Source organism: Maniola jurtina, chromosome 19 (genome assembly GCF_905333055.1).
Source record: "Maniola jurtina chromosome 19, ilManJurt1.1, whole genome shotgun sequence".
NCBI classification, from domain to species: domain Eukaryota; kingdom Metazoa; phylum Arthropoda; class Insecta; order Lepidoptera; family Nymphalidae; genus Maniola; species Maniola jurtina.
Genome location: NC_060047.1, coordinates 8,404,655 through 8,424,330, shown reverse-complemented (window position 1 = coordinate 8,424,330; position 19,676 = coordinate 8,404,655). Strand labels below are relative to the sequence as shown.

The window sequence follows — 19,676 nt, the reverse complement described above, 5'->3', positions numbered from 1 at the left end:
CCCACTCCTACTGTAAGATAACTTGATAAGATACTAAACGCAGCTTTTTTGTCGAAGACCGTCGTTAGTTTTTGGACGGTTTTTGACAGTGACACTGACATTAGACAATGATTTGTGGCCTATCAAAAATGTCAAAATAGTCGAATTTTGCCGAAAAGCAAAAATTACGATGATCTCATTAGAATTAAATTCATTTACTTGTTCTTAGATTCGTTTGATTTAATTATTAGTGTTAATCATCCCTATGAGATCTACCAGCAATGCAACAGTCACCGTTTGAAAATATTTTTAATATTATCGGAGGTTTGTCGGAAGGGAATGAAAAGCCCATGAAACATGGATTTTACAACGCCTTCGCCCTTTTTATCCTTGCGATTTGTTGTGCAGCATTCTATGTTCTATTTTTAATCTTGGAACCTTTTTTTAAACCGTTGTTTTGGGCGCTACTTGTTGGATCCTTACTCCACCCTTTCAAGTACAAACTATCCAAGAAAATCAAGTCATGGTTTCAAGATCTGGAGAAATCAAATTCGTCTGTGATATATGGGTTGATGATAATCCCGGTCAATGTTGTGAATTATGCCTCTGATACTGTTGGACAACAGTTCAAAGAACATTATAAGGTATGAATTTTAAGTTTTTGTCTTTATTATTTTGTTACAAGTTGACTACGATGTGATCTGCTGGTAAGAAATGTTGCCATAAATCTACAGTCCAAAATGAATGGGTGCTTTAAAAGGTGTGGCAGTTTTATAAAACTGTTAAGTATGTTTAATTTTGGTTTCTAAGCTTCATCATTTTAGAATGCTAAATTGAGTGGTGTTATGTCTGTATTTGTAGGTTTTAAGATTTGATTTAGCTCTAAAACAAATTTCCTTTAATTTACTCTATTCTGTGTGATTTAACTTTAAACATTTAATATCGGTAGTAGCTGGTGACAGATTAATGATGATGAAAGGAATAAGAAGTAAAAAATTGGTAATTTTAGAATGAAATGATACTTTTTATACTATTTACTTATTTATATAGTTTCTTTTGAAAAGTAATTGATAACACAAATAAATTGTATTTATCTTTCCAGTCTGTCATAGGGTTGCTATCTGCAATATTTATTTTGCCATGGGTGTACAGTGCTATACCAAGGAGCTTTGCCTGCATTTTCTGGCAGCTTGTCAGTTTCATCAGCTTCACCACAACACTTCTCATCAAGCTATGCAGCTCTTATATTGTGAGTATATGCAATAAACAAATTGATTCAGTATGTTTCAGGTGATCTTAGGGCTGGCACTTATTTTGCCCAAGGGCAATTCAGAAAGGGCATCATTTTGGGTACCATGCCCATGAATGATCACTTGAACTGTTTATTTTAATTGTTCCATCTATCAAGTATCTAACTTAGTGATATTAGGTTATTATTTTTATTATAGAAATATCTAGTACCTATAATAATATAACAATAAATACAAAAATTCTGACAGCTAACTAAAGCTTAAGTAAGGAAGTAACTAAAATTTGAGTTGCTATCAAAAACCTGTGCTTAAATCCACTTTGTAATAAAATTGTGCCTTTGGTAGATTATTATAATATTTAAAATTCTCTATTCCAGACATTAACATTTGCTCTTGCATACTTAATAAGTGTTTATTTTCTCTGGAGTCCCTCAAGAGCTGGTATATTTCGAGTAACATCTCATATTCTTTGGCTGGTAATCGCAAGCTGTATAGCTAATCTGGCAGGACCATATAAAGTGTACATGTTCATATGGCTGCAAGCTATAGGAATAACTGGTTTTGCATTGGAAATACTGTATGTTCATAAACAGCTGCTTTTAAAAGGTGAGTGCTGAGTAGTTTATAAACTGACATTTAGTTAGCTACGTGGGTTTTCAGTTCTCATCCATTAGGTAATATTTTATAGTACTGCATGGCTTAAACCTGCTTTTGAGTAATGTTTACCCATCAAGTGATGGTGTTCATGTGTTGTTCATTTTGACACTTTAAAAAACTATTTAAGATCCTTTATACAAAGACAGGTAGATATGTGTTATGCTGGCTAATATTTGGTTTGGGCACCACACAAAATAAAATTATATTGCAATATTTGGTCATCATCCAAGAAACAAATAGGTAAATGCTTAATCTTTTAGGTATACAAATTTATAAATATTTGTATAAAAAATCATAATTGATGCATGAGGAACTGTTAATAAAAAGCTAATATTTTATGTTGTAGATCCAGAAGCTTCGATAATGACAGCATTCCATGCAGTTATAACCAATCAAAACTTAGAAGCTGCTACACTAGAAAAGATAGATGAAAAACCTGAAGAGGCAATCCAAGGTGTCGGTGAAAAAGAATCAACTCCAGAAGTTGATCCTCCTGTAACCCCAGAACAAATAACCAAAAGCGATAGCTGGACAGGCAACGAACCTATTCAAAGTTCACCAAGAAAAGCCAAAATGTTATTTAAAACCAGAACATTGTCAGCTTTACCTTTACCAAGCCCAAAAACAAAAATGCCATTCGAAAATCGCCTTTTAGCCTCCTTCAAACAAAGGTCTTTAGATGAAAACTACATCAGAAACAACTTCAATGATGACGAAACAGCTCTTTACTTCAAGCTCCTTTTCTTTGGGTGCTTTTGTATGTTGATATGGAAGTATATTTGGTTGTTACCAGTTATGTTGTTCTTTTTGGTGATCAATATCATCAAGATATTGTTGAATTTCTTTGGAGTTTGGTTGTTTTTCGAAAATCAGTACAACAATCTCATGTCTAAAATTTCTGGTTGGTGGAATGACAGGTAATATTTTAATTTATGCTCTCAAATTAATGACCAAATAACAAATTATTCATAAGTAGAACTTTAAGCTAGAATAAAATTACTTATTAGCCCATTATATAATGGAGCTTTATGGTAAGGAAAAAAAATTAATGCCCTTCCAGACTATATTTTTAAATCGCCAATTAAATATGACTCCTGCCTGGTCTAAATGAAATTTGTTGTAGTTGCCATAATGTAAAAACCATTCATTTGAGTCTATGGTTAATAGAACACATTAGAGCATCTTAACATTTCCGCGTCAAATTAAAATGGATCTTAACGGCCTTATTTTAAAGGTCAAGTTTTTCCATACATCTACAGCCAGCGCTGCAAGTGGAAATCTGGTTAATTTAAAATTGGTGATACTGAATTTTTCACTTTAAAATAAAAAGCTTTAGGTCAGAAAATTCATCAGCTTTTTGTTAAAATGTTTGTTTAATTTTTAACATAATTTTAGGAAGTCAGCGTTAGTACCGGCTGAAATCCGTGGTATTCGTAAGATGATGTCGATTTTTAACCGCAGCGTCATCGATGTGGCGTACGAGTCAATCGATACAGTGTCCACGTGCATTGTTATCATTGGGCTAATATTCTTTGTAGCTGTTACTACTATTTTCATATGTATACAGGTAAATATTCACATAATATATAGATTTCTAACTTAAATAACTAACATTTATCCATTCCCTAAACAGTTACATCAAATAAAATCGTCATATTGCAGTGACTAACTGTTACAGCTGTGAGTGACAGTGACAGATCTACGAAACTGAAGTTACCGCTTATCTCCATTTGGATAGATATATAAGCATGTGTTACTTTTCTGAAAAATCTAAGAAAGCTTAAGGGGCATGAGACGGGTCTGCCCGCGAAATTCAAATTTAATTCGGTTTTTCGCAATTTGTAAACTGATACGACAAAGGCTTATGGCATTTTAATTGCGCCAATGGCAGTATCATCTTCACAGGTTTATATAAAAATCTTTACTTGAAAGGGTCCAGTTTAAAAAATTAGTTATAGTATCGACTAATTTGTGAGTAACTCATGTCAAACACATTATTCAAACTATTTAACTTAAAACCCAAATTAATTTTGGATTTCGCGGGCAGACCCGTCTCATGCGCCTTAATCCATACTTTATTTATATTATAAATGCGAAAGTGTGTCTGTTTGTCTGTTAGCCTTTCACAGCTTATCCGTTTAACCGATTTTGATAGAATCAATCCCATAGGCAACTTTTGGTCCCTATAAATCGAAGAATTTCCATAGGATTTATAAAATATCTAAATCCACATAGATGAACTTGCAGGGATCATTTAGTTTTCTATATTTAAGAATGTTTTTCATGGATTATGGCAAATTAAACTTTTTGTTCCATAAGAAAGCTCTATTTCTAATATTTAGTGGTAGGTACCTACTGCATACAATGATATATTATTTCTAGATTTACTCTGAAGCGATAGTTGTAGTACGACTTAGTGGAAGTCTTTTGAACAGCACCTTTGTACAAAACAGCGAACTTCACGCATATTTACCTGAAGGTTGGGAAGAAAAATTAGATTCGCTCATTGACAATGCATACACTTATGGCAGAGAAGGAATTTCTACTGGGGTAAATACAAATGCTACTTTATTTAAATCCGAGATTTGCTCCCAATTCAGGTGATACCTTAATTATTATGTATGTATTTGTACCTACTACTTTGTACATTGAAAAATATGATTTTTAGCAAATTATTTGAAAGGTAACATTTTTTTGAATGCATTTTACCCAATCAAATATGCACTGCAATTAAATATGTGATATGATTTTGGAAAACATAAGATTCCTTAGTAATCGAATTTTCTGCAAATTCAATATAACAGTCCCTTAAAATAAAACTGATCACTAATAGTTTAAAATTCTTTCCTATTGGCCTTTCGTGTGTATTGTGTTACCATTACGTCAATGACGTTGATGAAATAAAATAATTATTTGTCTATTTTTATGCCAACCATTGGATCAACGCCAGATAATGCGATACGTAAGTTTGTCTTAATGCACAATATTTTATTTATGTGCATTCACAAAGCCTCACTAACTGTATAATCGACCTGGTAGGTCAATCTAATCAAATAAGGAATTATTAGCTCTTTATGTGATCTCTCAAAAATTAAAATTTAATTGAAATGGAATATTTTTGCTTAAAATAGTGTCAATGTTGTTTTCAAGCACCAATTTTTGATACGTATTTAAAATTAAAGATTAATTATCAAGTGATGTTTGCACAACTCGTATTGGTTGAAATCTAAAGAGCACACTTTGACTTTGCTTAGCCTTAAGTTTTGGTTAAAACGAGACAGAATTATGCTGGCGGTATAACGCTATCTCGTTTTAGCAGTGTCTTAACATGGCTCTCTCCGTCACTTACTCCATACAATCGTAGTTCCAATTTCATTTGAATATAAAGCAACCAAAGCCCATTAAATTTCGCAGACATATTCTAGAAACTAATATCTGTGCCTATGGTGTTTTAGATTTTTCTAAAAATATATAGTTTTAGAATTACAGGGGCTCAAAGATTTGATGTGAATTTTTAAGACCGCGTAACTTTGAAACCGAATATTTTAACGGAAATCTGGAAAACCACAGGCATAGATATTAGTTCCCGGAACGTTTATACAAAATTCCATTGAGTATGATTGGTTAATATTCAAATGAGAGACGAACTACGTTTGTATGGAGCGAGTTACGGAGAGACCCCTCTTAAGTTTGAGCAAAGTCAAAGTCCGCTCTATAACTCAGCCATAGTCTGTTTTTGTTTATAATTTGAATTAATATTTTAGGGAAGCCTCATAATATATCTATTTATTTGTTCTCTTTCTAACTACCTCTAATAAAGAGTAACCTAGCGCTATTTTGTTGCAGTCCAGTCTTGAATACTAAAAGAAATAAAATATGCTTCTTCTTCTCGTTGCATACTGAAACAATATTTTATTATTTAAACAGCATGCCCAGAATAAGTAATATAAAGATCAGTAGTTACATCAATTATGTTATATATTATTAAAATAGAAGTAGATAATATGTTACGTTGAAGACTTAAATTACGATTCTTCTCACATTTGTAGAGCACAATCCCTTCTATTCTCGTGCGTTTTGTATCGTCTCATTCTATCTTACTCATTACCGAGCACGAATTTTATGTGAACGTAACATGTCTATGGTATAATGTCATTGCGTATTGTATTTTCAACAAAAACATAAGAAACTTATTGGAATATGAAATGTGAATGGAGAATGTATAACATGAACAGTAAAAAATATATTGTTTCGATTTGTTTATCGCAAGATTGTCTAATAAAAATGTCACAAGCACAATAGAATGTAAATAACCTATTTGCTCACAAATAGGTTAAAAGCATTCTCAAAGAAGGCGATCCAGAGAAGATAGCGCGCGTAGAACAGCAGGTTCTGGAACTCTGGGACCGCGTGTACCAAAGCTGGGTTTCGGGTACCTTTGCTTCACAGTTGGGCCCTCAGGTAGACGGCTCAGCTGTTCAAGACTCTTGGGACAATCTGGTCAACGACGTTTCTTCCTCTTCTGGTAAGTAAAATAGAAATGGCGCCTCTTTGGTCATGTTTGAACTTTAGAAATTGACTAGCTGATGCCCGCGACTTCGTTCGCGTGGATGTAGGTTTTTCAAAAATCGGGATTTATCGTGCAAAATGTTGGAAAAAATACCCGAGTGCGGAACCCTCAGTCCGCGAGTCTGGCTCGCACTTGGCCGGTTTTTTACATCAAGGTTTGTGTTTTATAGGTATGTTCGACTACAGCGGGATCATCACATGGGTGCAAGCCAATGTGGGCACTCTCGGTGCGATTGCGACGGGCATGTGGGCCCCTTTGGCCAGCAATGTATCGCTGTTGGCTGGCTCTTTGGGCGCCTTCACATCCCTCCTGCTATGTGGCGGCGGTGCTATTATAAACATGTTCATTAATTTGGTGAGTCAATTGTTCATTCAGAGATGATACTTCAGTTTATGACGCTGGTTAATAGTTTTATCATCAGTAGTCTATGTGTGTATTTTTAACGATCAAAAACACGCTATTTTGATTGTACCTTGATATGCCAGTCATTTTTTTTAATATATCCTTATTATCCATATCAATATTAATACTTATTATAAATGAGAAACTGTATCTGTCTGTCTGCTAGCTTTTCACGGATATTTGGTACAAAGAGCGTATTACATCATAGGCCGTATTTGGTCCCGTAAAATCAAAGAGTTCCCACAGATTTCTTTAAAAACCTAATCCACATCGACGAAAACGCGGGCATCATCATCTATTTGGTGCAAAGATAGCTTGCATCCTGGAGACTGACAGAACACTTTTTATCCCAGAATTCCTACAGGATTTCTAAGAACTTAAATCCACACGGGAGAAGGTCATCTAGTCTACAGTACTCGACAGGTCGAGATGGCAATTGGAGTGGGGATGCCCCACACACCCACACAGCCCCCGGCGCTAACTTGGTGCGGGACAACGCGGGTGTGCGGGGCGTCCCCCCGCCTCATACCCCGATCGCCATCTCGATCTGTCGCGTACTATAGTTATAAATAAAATGCTATTCAATAGGTGGTGTTTTTCACAACGCTGTTCTACTTGCTGGCTTCAAGCAACGCTCTCTACAAGCCAGTGGAAGTGATCACACGCGTCCAACCCAATTTTGGCCCGAAGCTTGGCCTTGCACTGTCTGTCGCTATTAATCAGGTAACTTTAATTATCTCCCTCAATAGCTACTACGGTTGGGCAGACCACAACGCAAAAAACTTTTTTTTTAATAATAAAATAGCACAGGAAAAGTTTGACTCTATTAATATAACCCCTGCAGAAAAGTACATTGATAAATATATCTAAATTAAAACGGTTTTTATGAAATTATTGAGGAATCAATATGAGGTTTCCGCCGTTTTGCATTTAAAACCAAACCATACGTTTTAAACTTAAACGCATAGCATTGTAATAAAAAGTCAGAATTCTAAAAAATATTTTTTTGTTTAGGTGTTCAGAGCATCTTTCAAAATGGCACTATTCTACGGGCTTTGGACGTGGCTCGTGCACAATTTGTTTGGTGCCAAAGTCGTTTATTTGCCCTCAGGTGAGATGAATAATACATCAATTTTGAGAAAGTACTCACTATATTTGCTCTGTGTCAAGACTAATGTCAAAAGTTCATTTTACTGTACTAAATCGGACTTTTGATTTCGTTTGTGTTGGTGTTTGCTGGCGCGCGTGCGCTGCCTTTTTGGAGTGTTTTTTTTTTTTTTGTTAAAAGTGGCCGGGTTTTATGTTTTACTGGTGTTTTTGGTGGCGGAACTGACTGGGAAGCCCTCTAAAGGGGCGCGCGCGTGTGTCGGTGAGCGCCGGCACAGACGATGTCCATACTTATATAGTTTTCCTAATTTGTTACAAATAAAGTTACAAACTTGACATTGGATAATCTTTGTAAAGCCAGAAGAGAAGAAAAAATGGACTTTTGACATGACAGTACAGCTACTTTCTCAAATTGTTACACTATCATTATGATTTACTTATACTACTTACCTACCTGATTATAGCATATTCAAAATTATGGATTCCATAAAACCTATACTTAAAATTTACCAATACTAAATTGGCTTTTCGCCATACCCATACACATTGGCGAAGCCCATTTTAATATGTTTCTACTTTCTAAATTTTAAATTAAATTCCGCTATGTAATTTACAAAGTGAATTTTTCAAAGAATTTCAGTCAAACTTTATATGAACATGTGCCCTTAGCCTTAGATATTATTGCTATAAGCAATCTCCTACAGACAACCTTTGGCGGAAAGATTACAAAGTGGTACAAAAACAAACTTATATGAACCATTATATTCCTCTATATTTATGAGGGACGGACGACCGTTATCAAATACAACACCACGTTTAAAAATAGCATACATCAAAAATAATTTTATACAGTTATTAACTAAAATAAATTTTGTCTTATTTTATTCTATTACAAATTAGCCCTTGACTACAACCTCACCAGCTGATTCGCTAAGTCAGTGTCTAAGCCGAGGTTGGTTGGTTAGTTCTACATTGCTGCTTTTCTGGGTGATACTAAAATATTTTTTCGTAGAAAACCTTTAATGGTTTAAGAAATGAGCTCAGTGGCTATTATTCAGTGTTAGGCACTGAGTTAGCGAATCACTCCGCTGATGATGATGCGGTCTAAGCGGGCTAACTTGGAAGTATGGTAGTTTTGTTAATAAGGGTGGTAACTAGCCAACGGTCTTAGTCTGACCAGACAAGTGACAATTCAGCATTTATAAATTCCCAAATTGCCCCTGCCGGAAATCGAACCTGGGGCCTCTCACTTATAAGACTACAGTGTTCACCAGTTCACCAGTGCCGTCGTCTAGTTAGGCAGCTAACTGATAATATCTTACGGCTAATATTTGTATTGACCAAACAACAAATATGCCTGTGCTTAAATTTTTATTTACTGTCTATCCCTAAATATAGAATGAGCAATTCTTTTATTTGTTCTATATATATATATTAAATTCGGCTGAAGTTAAATCATTGACAATTATTTTGGTGGTGATTCTATATAAATGAATCTTCGGCTAAGTTACGCAAGGATACATCTTCCATCCATAGGTATACCCATATTATTCATTAAAAAATCGAATAATTTTGATTAATAAGTACTTAAGACCCCCAAGATCGTTAGAGGCATTTTCGCTAAATAAAACCTAAGGAAAGCTCAAATAAATAAGCTTTTAAATATTTATAAACCTAACCTGTATAGTTTTTTTGTATTTATGAACTAATCTCGACCGGGTCATTGAGCCTAGATTAAAGTGTAGCTCTCGATTGATAAATAAATTTAAATATTTCTGCCGCTTCTTACATTTTAGTCAACCATTATCACGCGATGATGCCCATTCGTGTCCCGTGTCACATTTTTATTACTTGCCTTTGACGCGATAATTTTTTATACCTCTACGTTGAAGTCGGATTACATCACCGTTGTTGTGACAATGTGCAAGAGAGGTGTTGCGTTCGCTTTAACGGTGCTGATTCCTTTTACGATTGGAGTACGGATTAACTTCACAAACTGCCACTATCCTGAATGGTCTTGTACTAACAACGTTCCTAATGAGATTGTTTACACCTGTTCGGCTGTGAGAAGTAGTGTAAGTACCACAATATGTACCTCAGTGATCATCATCATTATCATTATCAACCCATAGACGTCCACTGCTAGACATAGGTAGGGATTTCCACACGCCACCGTCTTGTGCCGCCTGAATCCAGCGGGACCCTGTGACTCGTTTGGTGTCATCTTTCCACCTAGTGGGGGGTCTACTAATGCTGCGCTTTCCGGTGCGAGGTTCATGTTCTAGTACCTTAGGACCCCAATGTATCGGTTTACCATTTCAGCTTCGCAACCTGTTGAGCTATGTCGGTTACTCTGGTTCTCCTACGGATCTCCTCATGTCTGATTTGATCACATAGACAAACTCCAAGCAAAGCTCTCTACATCGCCCGCTAAGTAACATCTTCATAAGATGCCTGCCATTAAATTTTTCTGTCTCTGTGAAACATTCATCATATCGACTTTTTTATAATAATTTGCTTATTATACCTATCTGATTATTATTAAAAAGTTTATTTTTGTTCTAGGATTTCATTATCCATCTAAAGGACTTTTACACTGACCAAATCCACAGTATCACGGTTCAGAATTGTAGAGACTTAAGAGTAGTGCTCGATTGTCCTATATTGCAACGTGCTTCTCGGTTGCAGAAATTGATCATCAAAGATTGTGATAGGCTCGAGTTCATTTCACTGTCTAGCAATTCACTATTGCAAACACCGCCAGAAGTGAGAATTGAAAATGTCAGAGAAATCGTATCCTTTCCAAGGAATATATTTAAATCTCCCAATACTAACACGGAACTGAAATGTATGGGAGCGGCTTCATTCAAAAAGCTGCACGTTATTAACAGTAAAATTAACTCGATCAATACCAGAGCCATCTACAATGTCAGTGGTATTAAAAGTGTGGAATTTGAAAATGTAACAATAACAGATATCCAAACTGAAGGTATAGAAGCTTTTATGGGAAGTAATAATACTCTGTTTTCTATTATAAACAGCAAATTTGAAAATATGGATTTCAAAGCTATAACTGTCCAGAGTTTCACGGTGAAAATTTCCTCGAATGTTTTTGCGGACGTAATAGCAAACGTAATGAATATTTCATCGGATAATTTATTTTTAGTTAGCAATAAGTTCAAAGAAGTATGTGCAAATGGTATAACCACAAACTCTGTGAACACTGAGATATCGGATAACACGTTTGAATCTATAAAAAGCAACGCTGTGGCAAACGTTAGATGTTCAAAAAAACGTTCGAATAAAAAGTACATCAATTTCTCAAGAAATACGTTCAAGAATGTCGAACCATACTCACTATATTTCGATCATGCGAGTTGTAAGTCCGCTGGAACCCAAATCACATTTCGCGAAAACAAAATTGATTGCCGCTGCCGAAACATTTCATTTTTAAATTCAGCCACGTACAATGAACAAAACAACTTAATACTGAATTTGGCTAATAATAACACATGCTTGGTAACGCATTGTATACTGCCGGTCGAAGTGGTCAAATTACTGTTGGAACTAGATATGTGTCATTTAAATCTTGATCCCCAAGTAATGTGCTTACTCTACAATGATAAGCAATCAAGTAATAATAATAACAACGAAGTCACGACTGACGATGAAGTGACCGAACCAGCGCCTACGTTTTATTTGATCAGACAAGCGAACAGTCTCAGCAGTGATACAGGCGCCGCCATGACAGCCATCGACAAGGATGATCTTTTAAAAGATAGTCATCTAAACCTGACAAACAGGACTTTGATAAAGTTTGTTTTTGATTCATCCAAAGATTTCGTTGAGACTTTGAGGAGCACAAGTAGAACTCGGAATAGGCCGACGGAGAAGGCTCCCCCGAAGGAAGAATACGTTAGTCACTGTATAGGTACGCAGTGTAGGAACGATAACGTTTATAATCGCCAACGAGCCTTGGATTTTTACAAATACGTCTACGCCCAACTACGCACACCAAGACAGGATGATAACAAATTAAACCAACTTTAACTGTAGTTACTAGTTATCAATGAAAAATAAATGTGTACATAATATTTTGTTGACTTCTTTGCCCCTCAAATTGTACTTTTACATTTAAGTTTTAGTTAGTTATAAAGCTTAGGTTCTATTTGGGAATTATACAAGTAAAACGAGATTAATACCAAACAACAATTTTCAAAATATAATTATACAACAAGACACACAGCAATAGCTTTAATGTTCCAAGAGCTTGTTTCAATTGTGATTCAATGCATTTACATACTTTTTTACGTGCAATCTACAATTTAAAGCAATCCATCCGGGTCAGAAGGAAAATATACACCAACTAAGTCGTTTACTGCTAAGATGTAAGAGCGTACTTTGACTTTGCGCAGAAGTCTTAGGGTTAAAACGAGAAAGATGTATGTCACGCATATAAATCCGTCTCGTTTTAACTCTGACTTACTATAGAATATATCAACCTAAGTACTGTTTATAGCAAAACGTCTTGCTTTAATCCTTAGTATTTTTAATGATATAGAAAAATCAAGACAAAATTAATGCATGTAAAAAAACAATGATAATCGGACTTGAGACAATTGGTTTTTTGGTAATTGGTCAGGTATTGTGAGACACCCAATTCAATTATTTATGGGTAAAAATACGCGCTGCTCAGCCATTGAGGTGCCACGTTCGTTGGTTCGGTCGTTTCACGGTTTGCCATTCTATCTTAAACGTCTGGAGTTCTTCTGTTGAAAACATATGACGTCACTCCATATTTTGGGTTTCTAGTATTAGCGGCAGTGTTAGGTGCAGCGCCGTTCCTCGGGCCGTACTTAGCGGGTATACCGGCAGCGCTCGACGTCTGGCTGCAGGGTAGGCCGATGGCGGCTTGTCTGTTGCCGTTGGCCCAGGCTGCCCCGATTGCCTTCCTCGATGCAGCAGTTTACGCCGAGATAAAAGAGTGAGTGTTACGTAGCTTCTTATTATCTACGACAATTTTTAGGGTTCCATACCTCAAAAAAAAACGGAACCCTTATAGGATCACTTTGTTGTCTGTCTGTCTGTCCGTCCGTCCGTCGTGTCTGTCAAGAAAACCTATAGGGTACTTCCCATTGACCTAGAATCATGAAATTTGGTAGGTAGGTAGGTCTTATAGCACAAGTAAATAAATCTGAAAACCGTGAGTTTGTGGTTACATCACAGAAAAAAAAATTAAATGTGTTTTAATTTTCAAAGTAAGATAACTATGCCAAGTGGGGTATCGTATGAAAGGGCTTTAACTGTACATTCTAAAACAGATTTTTATTTATTTTTAAGCATAATGATTTGTTATGCAAAATGTCGGAAAAATACCCGAGTACGGAACCCTCGGTGCGCGAGTCTGACTCGCACTTGGCCGGTTTTATGTCGAATGCTTATGACATCACATCAATGTATTTCATACAAGCTAAAATTCCGCAAAATGTGGCTTTTCCTACAGAAGGGAGATATCTTTGAGCTGTTTACTTTTAGATACTACGCGAAGGGGATTTCATACAAATAAATAATATTTGTTATCACTCATCACATGTTCTGTTGTTTACTTAGTAGCCCATATTATTGGAAAGCTAAGAGATTATTGCGAATGTGTAACTTTGTTACCTTTTATCCACTGAACTGCCTAACCGATATTTATGTAATGGCTTGAATCCTGGACCCTTTTTATACCGGAAAAACAAAGGTACTCATAGGTTTATAAACCGGGATGAAATTGCAAGTAAAACTTTGTAAGAAATATAAGCAATGTATATTTATGGTTCCGTACGCGAACAGTGCCAACGTGACTCTATTACTAAGCCTCTGTTATCCGTCCGTCCGTCTGTCCGTCTGTTTGTCAGCGGGCTGTATCTCTGAACCGTAATAGTTAGAGATTTGAAATTTTCACAGAATGTGTATTTCTATTGCCGCTATAACAACAAATAATTTTTAAAAAATGGCTGTCATATAAATTTAAGAAAAAAATACGAGTAAACTCTACTGATTTTTTCAAATTTTTTTCTTTATTTTTAGTGGCGGTCATCCGTATGTAACTGGGCTTGCCATAGCGGGCGGCATCTTCTACTTAGGCCCCGAAGGTGCTATTCTTGGACCATTGCTTCTGTGTTGCCTCATGGTGGTACTCAATTTATCCTCTTCCTTCCTCCGGGACACTCCTTCGGAAGAGCGGGCCGCTTTGCATTCACGCGTCAGGTAAATGTGACATAATATACCTAAATTTCAGTTCTATGCACAGAATATTCTACTCTTTATAAATTGATAACTCTTTATTAATGTTAAAAAATTTAAATTAATTATTAGTAATTTGTTGATAAAAGTCTTTTAGTAATTCTCCTTGCATAATAATCTTTGTACTTAAGTCATCATAAATCTTGAAATATTTATTTTTAACTTAAGTGATTATTCATAGATCAGAATAATTTTTCGTTGGTTTTGATATATGCATTTTGTAATCTAATGGTTGTTTGTTTATTTACTTTGTTTTGAAATATAAACTATGTAATATAAATTGTTAACGAATCGGATTCATTGTTTTTATGGATTTTTTCATTTACATATTACATAAAATGTTTTAAAATAGGTGGAAAAATTGCTGTTTGTGAGTGTGGATTTAACTAAGTTTTGGCATAAATCAAATGAACTGATAAAATAATTTTTTTTAAATGTTGGTTACTATCCTATAATCTACATTGGTGAATAATCATTATCACTAATATTCACTTGCATAGTTGAATCAAGCGGTGTAAGGCTGGCCATATACGATCAAGTTTGCAGGGGACTTGAAGGGGCGTCCAATAAACTTGACGGTGTACGGCTATTAATGTGCAAGATATCACGGTCTATGGATTTCAGTTGACTGAACGCCGCTTCGAGTTCGCTGCAAACTTAGGTCTCATTACACGAGAGGTTTTTTAACGTCCGTTAAAAAAGCGTCCAAATAGAACAAATGTATTCCCAAGTTACACACGTAAAAAAGCGTTGACGTGTGAACAGATACTTGGGAATACATTTGTTCTATTTGTACGCTTTATTAACGGACGTTAAAAAATTAACGTCAAACCTATAATTACCAATGTTATACTTTGCAACGCCCTGACGGGCTTCATGTTGTAGTATAATTATATTTTTTATGATGTAAAACATGAATGCAAATAAAGAAGGAATAAAGAATAAAAGCTCTCGTGTAAATGAGGCCTGACGGTAAACTTGATCGTGTATGGCCAGCGTAAAAGTTTAACTTCCTCGTCGCAAATATAAATAGATCTGAAAATCGCATACATTGTACATAGGAACCATATTTTTTTAATATAATTATTATGAATGTTTCCAAATATACCTAATATATTGTTTTACTAAAGTTTTCTTTATTTAGGTCGTTATTGGAATGTTTTTTAAAGTGAGGTGTGTATTGTTTATAATATCATATGTGTTTGTGGAGTCAATGCACGTTTTATTCTATTGCAACTAATACCATTTTTCGCACGCACTTCTACAGCATATGATGTCTTGTTCAAACTAAACTCATAATAATACCCGATTGCCATGCACTTATTAATCATTTAAATACTTTAAAGCTAGTCATTACAAAGCAGGGCTAGGCTATTTCAACTTGCAAAATAATAGTTAGAATGATTCTAAATACAACAATTTGTGAGATAGTTACAGTTTTCATATATTATCATTTATGTAAACACAATTCAAATATATAATTTTTTTGTAGTAAAACCAGACATGACTTGAGAAAAACTCAGATATTTTTTCAAATGAACACTAAATAGAACAAGTGTTTTGAGACTGCCATCTTTTATAGAAGTGTTTTAAAGTGCCAAACAGTTTTAGTTTGTAAGAAACACTTGCACATGCTTGTAAGTGCTAGCAACGATTTTTTTAATGTTTAATTGTCTTTAAATCTTATTGTATAACGATTTAATACAACAATTTGTGGCAATATACGTCAAATGAAAGAAAGATACATTATTGAAAAAATGTAGGTACCAATATTTTCATTTCATTTATTCAACTAGCATGTGCAATGTGCATGATGTCTTCATGCATGACATGCATTTTCTTAATATTTGCTGCGTGTACTGTAGAGGTATTAACAATAGGGATGGTGCCTACTAGTCAAATCGGCAACTTTTTATCAAACTTCAAAACGCTCGCTTAGTAAGCGAGCTTGTATGAAATACATAGATGTGACGTCATAAACATTTGAAATTACTTAGCGTACTTTTTTAGTTAAATCTATATTTTTAAAAATGAAAACTAATTTTGGAATTTTAAACTTATTAATTACTAAGAACTTATTCTTGACGTAGGCACAATCCCAATTAAGATATTATAATATCATCTTCCTATTTATATAATACTAAAACATATGGATATTTCTTTACAGGCTCGGTGCTTATCTGTGAACATGCATGGACTAACATTGTAACACGTGGAGAGGAAATCTCGATAGGGTTTAACCCACATTTGGAGTTATGAGACGGAAAAGACAGGCGTATCGCTCAGATTGTAGAGTTGAGCCGGCTTCGCGACACGAACGTTTAAAAGAGCACCTTTCCCAGGCATTATTAAAAACTAATTGTTATTCTGTGTTGATTCGCTCTTGACATACGATCGTGGGCGTTACTTGAGTGTTGCGGCATGCTTGATTATACGTCTCCACTCCTGCCTAACTATTAAATCAAAATTTAAGGGAGCTTGTATGAAATACATAGATGTGACGTCATAAACGTCTGACGTAATTTGACGTACTTTTTTTATTTAAATCGATAATTTCAAATGGTAAGCAAACTTAAAACTGACAGCGGAAGTGGATTTAATCTCTCAAAGTATTAAAATTGACTTCTGAATTGATTGACTGACTCAATTAAAAACTTTTTGTTTGTAAATACATTGACAATAAGAGTAAGAATTATAATAATAGTAGGTATCTGAATTTTATACGAAAGGCTCATAAAATCCGATTATAATTTTTACTTTATAATATTTAGTAATTAGTATATTATAAAATATAAAAATATTGAAATTATTAGATAATAAGCACGCCTTTTAAATCATATATTTATTATTACTTGTAATATCGAAACGTCATTGTATTACTGAGATAATTATATATTATAATGTTAATATTATAATACACGTTATAAGGTGTAAATATTACACTTATAAGGTGACGATGCTAATTTGGCTGTACACAAATATCTAAATTACTTAATGCTCCTAAAATTCATAGTCGTATCTATATACAAATGGAAAATATGTAAAGGATAGGACAAAAGAACACTTAGATCTGCTGGTCGATTCCGCATAAGCTGCATCAATAATTTACCACAATTTCAATGATTATATTGTTGTGATTGCTGAATTTGACATTGTTGCCACAAGAATACCATATTCTTGTGGCAACAATGTCAAACTACCGCAGTAGGATCCCTGTTTGTTTAGATTTGCGTACATACAAATTAGCACCAGCACCGTATTTATATGTAGTTACACTGTATTTATTTAATAAATATTAGTAATATTATTAAGTTTTAATATGAGCCAAAATGACGCTTATCGTTTATCAACGCATGCCAAACTAACATTTGTAACTTATTAATGTAAGTATAAGTAACTTGTGCAATTACGTTATTCTGTAGGTTATAGCTTATTTATGCCATGTCTTTCTAATGGCTTAGCAAGCTGGGGCAAAATCCTAATAGCTCAACAGTGTTTTTGAATAATATTAGATTTGTAAAACATTATTATTTTTGAGAGGCGTACTTGCGACTATAGTATGACAGATTTGATCTACTTTTTTGGCTTTCATCCCTCCCGTTTACTTTTAAACGTACGTTTATCTGATTACTAGCTTTTGCCCAATTTCGTCCGCATGATATAATTTGTAGCACTCGTGCATAATATCTAAAAATGTTACAGTGAAAAAATTTCGGAATCGTATCTTAAGTTCCGGAGATTATCCCTTACACATTAACTCACAAACTAACTAATTTTACTTCTTTGCAATTGGTATAGAAAGAGATAAAAGGAGATACTGACTGATCGACATATAAACTCAACTCAAACCAATGGATCTAGAAATTAGAGATTTCGCATAAAGTGTATACCATAGACTCTAATAATAAAAAAGACCATAGACGTAAGAGAAGTTTGGTGCAACTAGTTACTAGACCCTGAACCCAAGCAGACGAAGTCGTGGAAAAGGTTGGTTATCAAATAAATTAAGTAACAAACTTAAGTATGAATGATTATGTAAGTGATCTTATAATGCATCCCTTATTGTCCTAGCAGTGCAGTGTAGGTTTTCGGTGTAAGTACATTTTCGTGACAATCTTTTATACAAAAAGTCTTACCAAAATCAAATTTTTGAATATCCATATATTAATAGTCTAAACTTTCTGAACATTTGGACAATACATGCCTCACTTTAATTAAAAAAAAAACAATCTTCTTCTAATAAAGATTGATTTTTTTTAATTTTCGTCACAGATATAAAGTGACACGCTTAGCAGACTGCACTAGCCTTCGCACTATTTATATTTATATCAAATTATTTGTCATTATTAGATAGATATTTATTTTGAGATTTTTATTTCTCCTCAATTTTTTGTAGAGAATGTTTTATAATGGGGTTTAATTTAGTTTTAGTTTTACTGAAAGGCAAGCTGTCGTCAATTTCAACTTTTCTTGTGAAATGTTCAGAAGCACTTTTTAACAGCTTGTCTGACTTCACTACCGCTAAATTACTTTCATTATTTTTAGAATATAGTGCCTAGTTTATGTAGGTAAGGGCCCCTTATTAAAATTCTTTCGCAAAACTCAGCATTTTATTTTGTCTATCGAAGTCCATGCATGATAAAACGTCCACTTTGCAGAATGTATACTTACGTCTTACAACTTAAAAATGTTCAAGAATTATTCCTTCTGATACTTGTCCTCCATGTCATTTTAAATAGTAACAAATATTTAAATAATCACATTGTAAGTAAGCAATATCTTGTATGTTAATTAGCTGCTATTGTAAAATAAACTATATTCAATATTCAAACAAAACAAAAAGCCCTTACCAGTTCAAGAAGAATCGTCCAAAAATTAATTTATACGCAATTATTGTACTGCAAATATATTAAGTATTAAACGCACGCAAACTCATTATAAGCGAAAATAAATGTAATTGAGTTGCCTTTTTAAAAATGCCTTTTATTTTCTTATTGCCTTCATCCCAAAAATCGACTGTGAACTGGCAACATGTCTTAGCTCAATTTTTTGACACTTTTTACCCGACTGCGGCAAAGCCAAAAGGAAGGGTTGTGATTTTACTCTACACTGTCACAGTTCCAGAGAGTTTGAAACAATGAAAAGCAAGTATAATGCCTATAAAATGAGTTCTCTCGCGCCATTTTGACTTTGTGTGTCATTTTAAAGGTGAAGCTGGTGAACCGTACTTTTTACATGACAGTAGACACAAAGTTAAAATAGCGCGTGAGAACTCAATTTGTACGGACTACCCCAGTCATATATACGTATAATGATACGTACCTACCTATAGTCTATGACGGACTATTACACTAACGAAGCTTTACCTACATTGGCAGATATACCTATACAATTACTAATTAGCTGAAGGAAACAATTTTCTC

The 19,676-nt window shown here is 34.4% G+C and overlaps 2 protein-coding genes across 6 annotated transcripts; both read left to right on the top strand.

Moving 5' to 3' along the window:
* The first annotated feature begins 105 nt into the window (after positions 1 to 105).
* Positions 106 to 18,989, top strand: LOC123875338 (transmembrane protein 245). Of its 2 annotated transcripts, XM_045921107.1 has the most exons (14): positions 106 to 623; positions 1,082 to 1,228; positions 1,607 to 1,835; positions 2,233 to 2,803; positions 3,282 to 3,453; positions 4,269 to 4,436; positions 4,837 to 4,848; positions 6,219 to 6,411; positions 6,626 to 6,810; positions 7,447 to 7,581; positions 7,873 to 7,969; positions 12,778 to 12,949; positions 14,038 to 14,217; positions 16,421 to 18,989. In XM_045921107.1, exons 1-14 carry the CDS (start codon positions 261 to 263, stop codon positions 16,437 to 16,439), a joined length of 2,643 nt encoding a protein of 880 aa, XP_045777063.1. In that variant the 5' UTR covers positions 106 to 260; the 3' UTR covers positions 16,440 to 18,989. The 2 variants fall into 2 exon arrangements, with proteins under 2 accessions (XP_045777063.1, XP_045777064.1); XM_045921108.1 differs by lacking the exon at positions 4,837 to 4,848 and having other exon boundaries at positions 107 to 623.
* On the top strand, positions 8,346 to 12,059 carry LOC123875339. Of its 4 annotated transcripts, none has more exons than XM_045921113.1 (3): positions 8,346 to 8,816; positions 9,858 to 10,040; positions 10,531 to 12,059. In XM_045921113.1, the coding sequence occupies exons 2-3, from the start codon at positions 9,885 to 9,887 to the stop codon at positions 12,013 to 12,015; spliced, it is 1,641 nt and encodes a 546-aa protein (XP_045777069.1). In that variant the 5' UTR covers positions 8,346 to 8,816; positions 9,858 to 9,884; the 3' UTR covers positions 12,016 to 12,059. The 4 variants fall into 4 exon arrangements, with proteins under 4 accessions (XP_045777069.1, XP_045777067.1, XP_045777068.1 ...); XM_045921111.1 differs by having other exon boundaries at positions 9,364 to 10,040; XM_045921112.1 differs by having other exon boundaries at positions 8,346 to 8,917; positions 9,762 to 10,040.
* Positions 18,990 to 19,676: the final 687 nt, after the last annotated feature.

What these genes read in the sequence shown, in the direction of transcription:
- LOC123875338 (XM_045921107.1), top strand. Translation starts at nt 261, where the DNA reads ATGCAACAGTCACCGTTTGAAAATATTTTTAATATTATCGGAGGTTTG. An exon ending in AGTTCAAAGAACATTATAAG is followed by an intron (nt 624 to 1,081) that starts GTATGAATTTTA and finishes TTATCTTTCCAG; the next exon opens with TCTGTCATAGGGTTGCTATC. An exon ending in TGTCTGTCGCTATTAATCAG is followed by an intron (nt 7,582 to 7,872) that starts GTAACTTTAATT and finishes TTTTTTGTTTAG; the next exon opens with GTGTTCAGAGCATCTTTCAA.
- LOC123875339 (XM_045921113.1), top strand. Translation starts at nt 9,885, where the DNA reads ATGTGCAAGAGAGGTGTTGCGTTCGCTTTAACGGTGCTGATTCCTTTT. An exon ending in GTTCGGCTGTGAGAAGTAGT is followed by an intron (nt 10,041 to 10,530) that starts GTAAGTACCACA and finishes TTTTTGTTCTAG; the next exon opens with GATTTCATTATCCATCTAAA.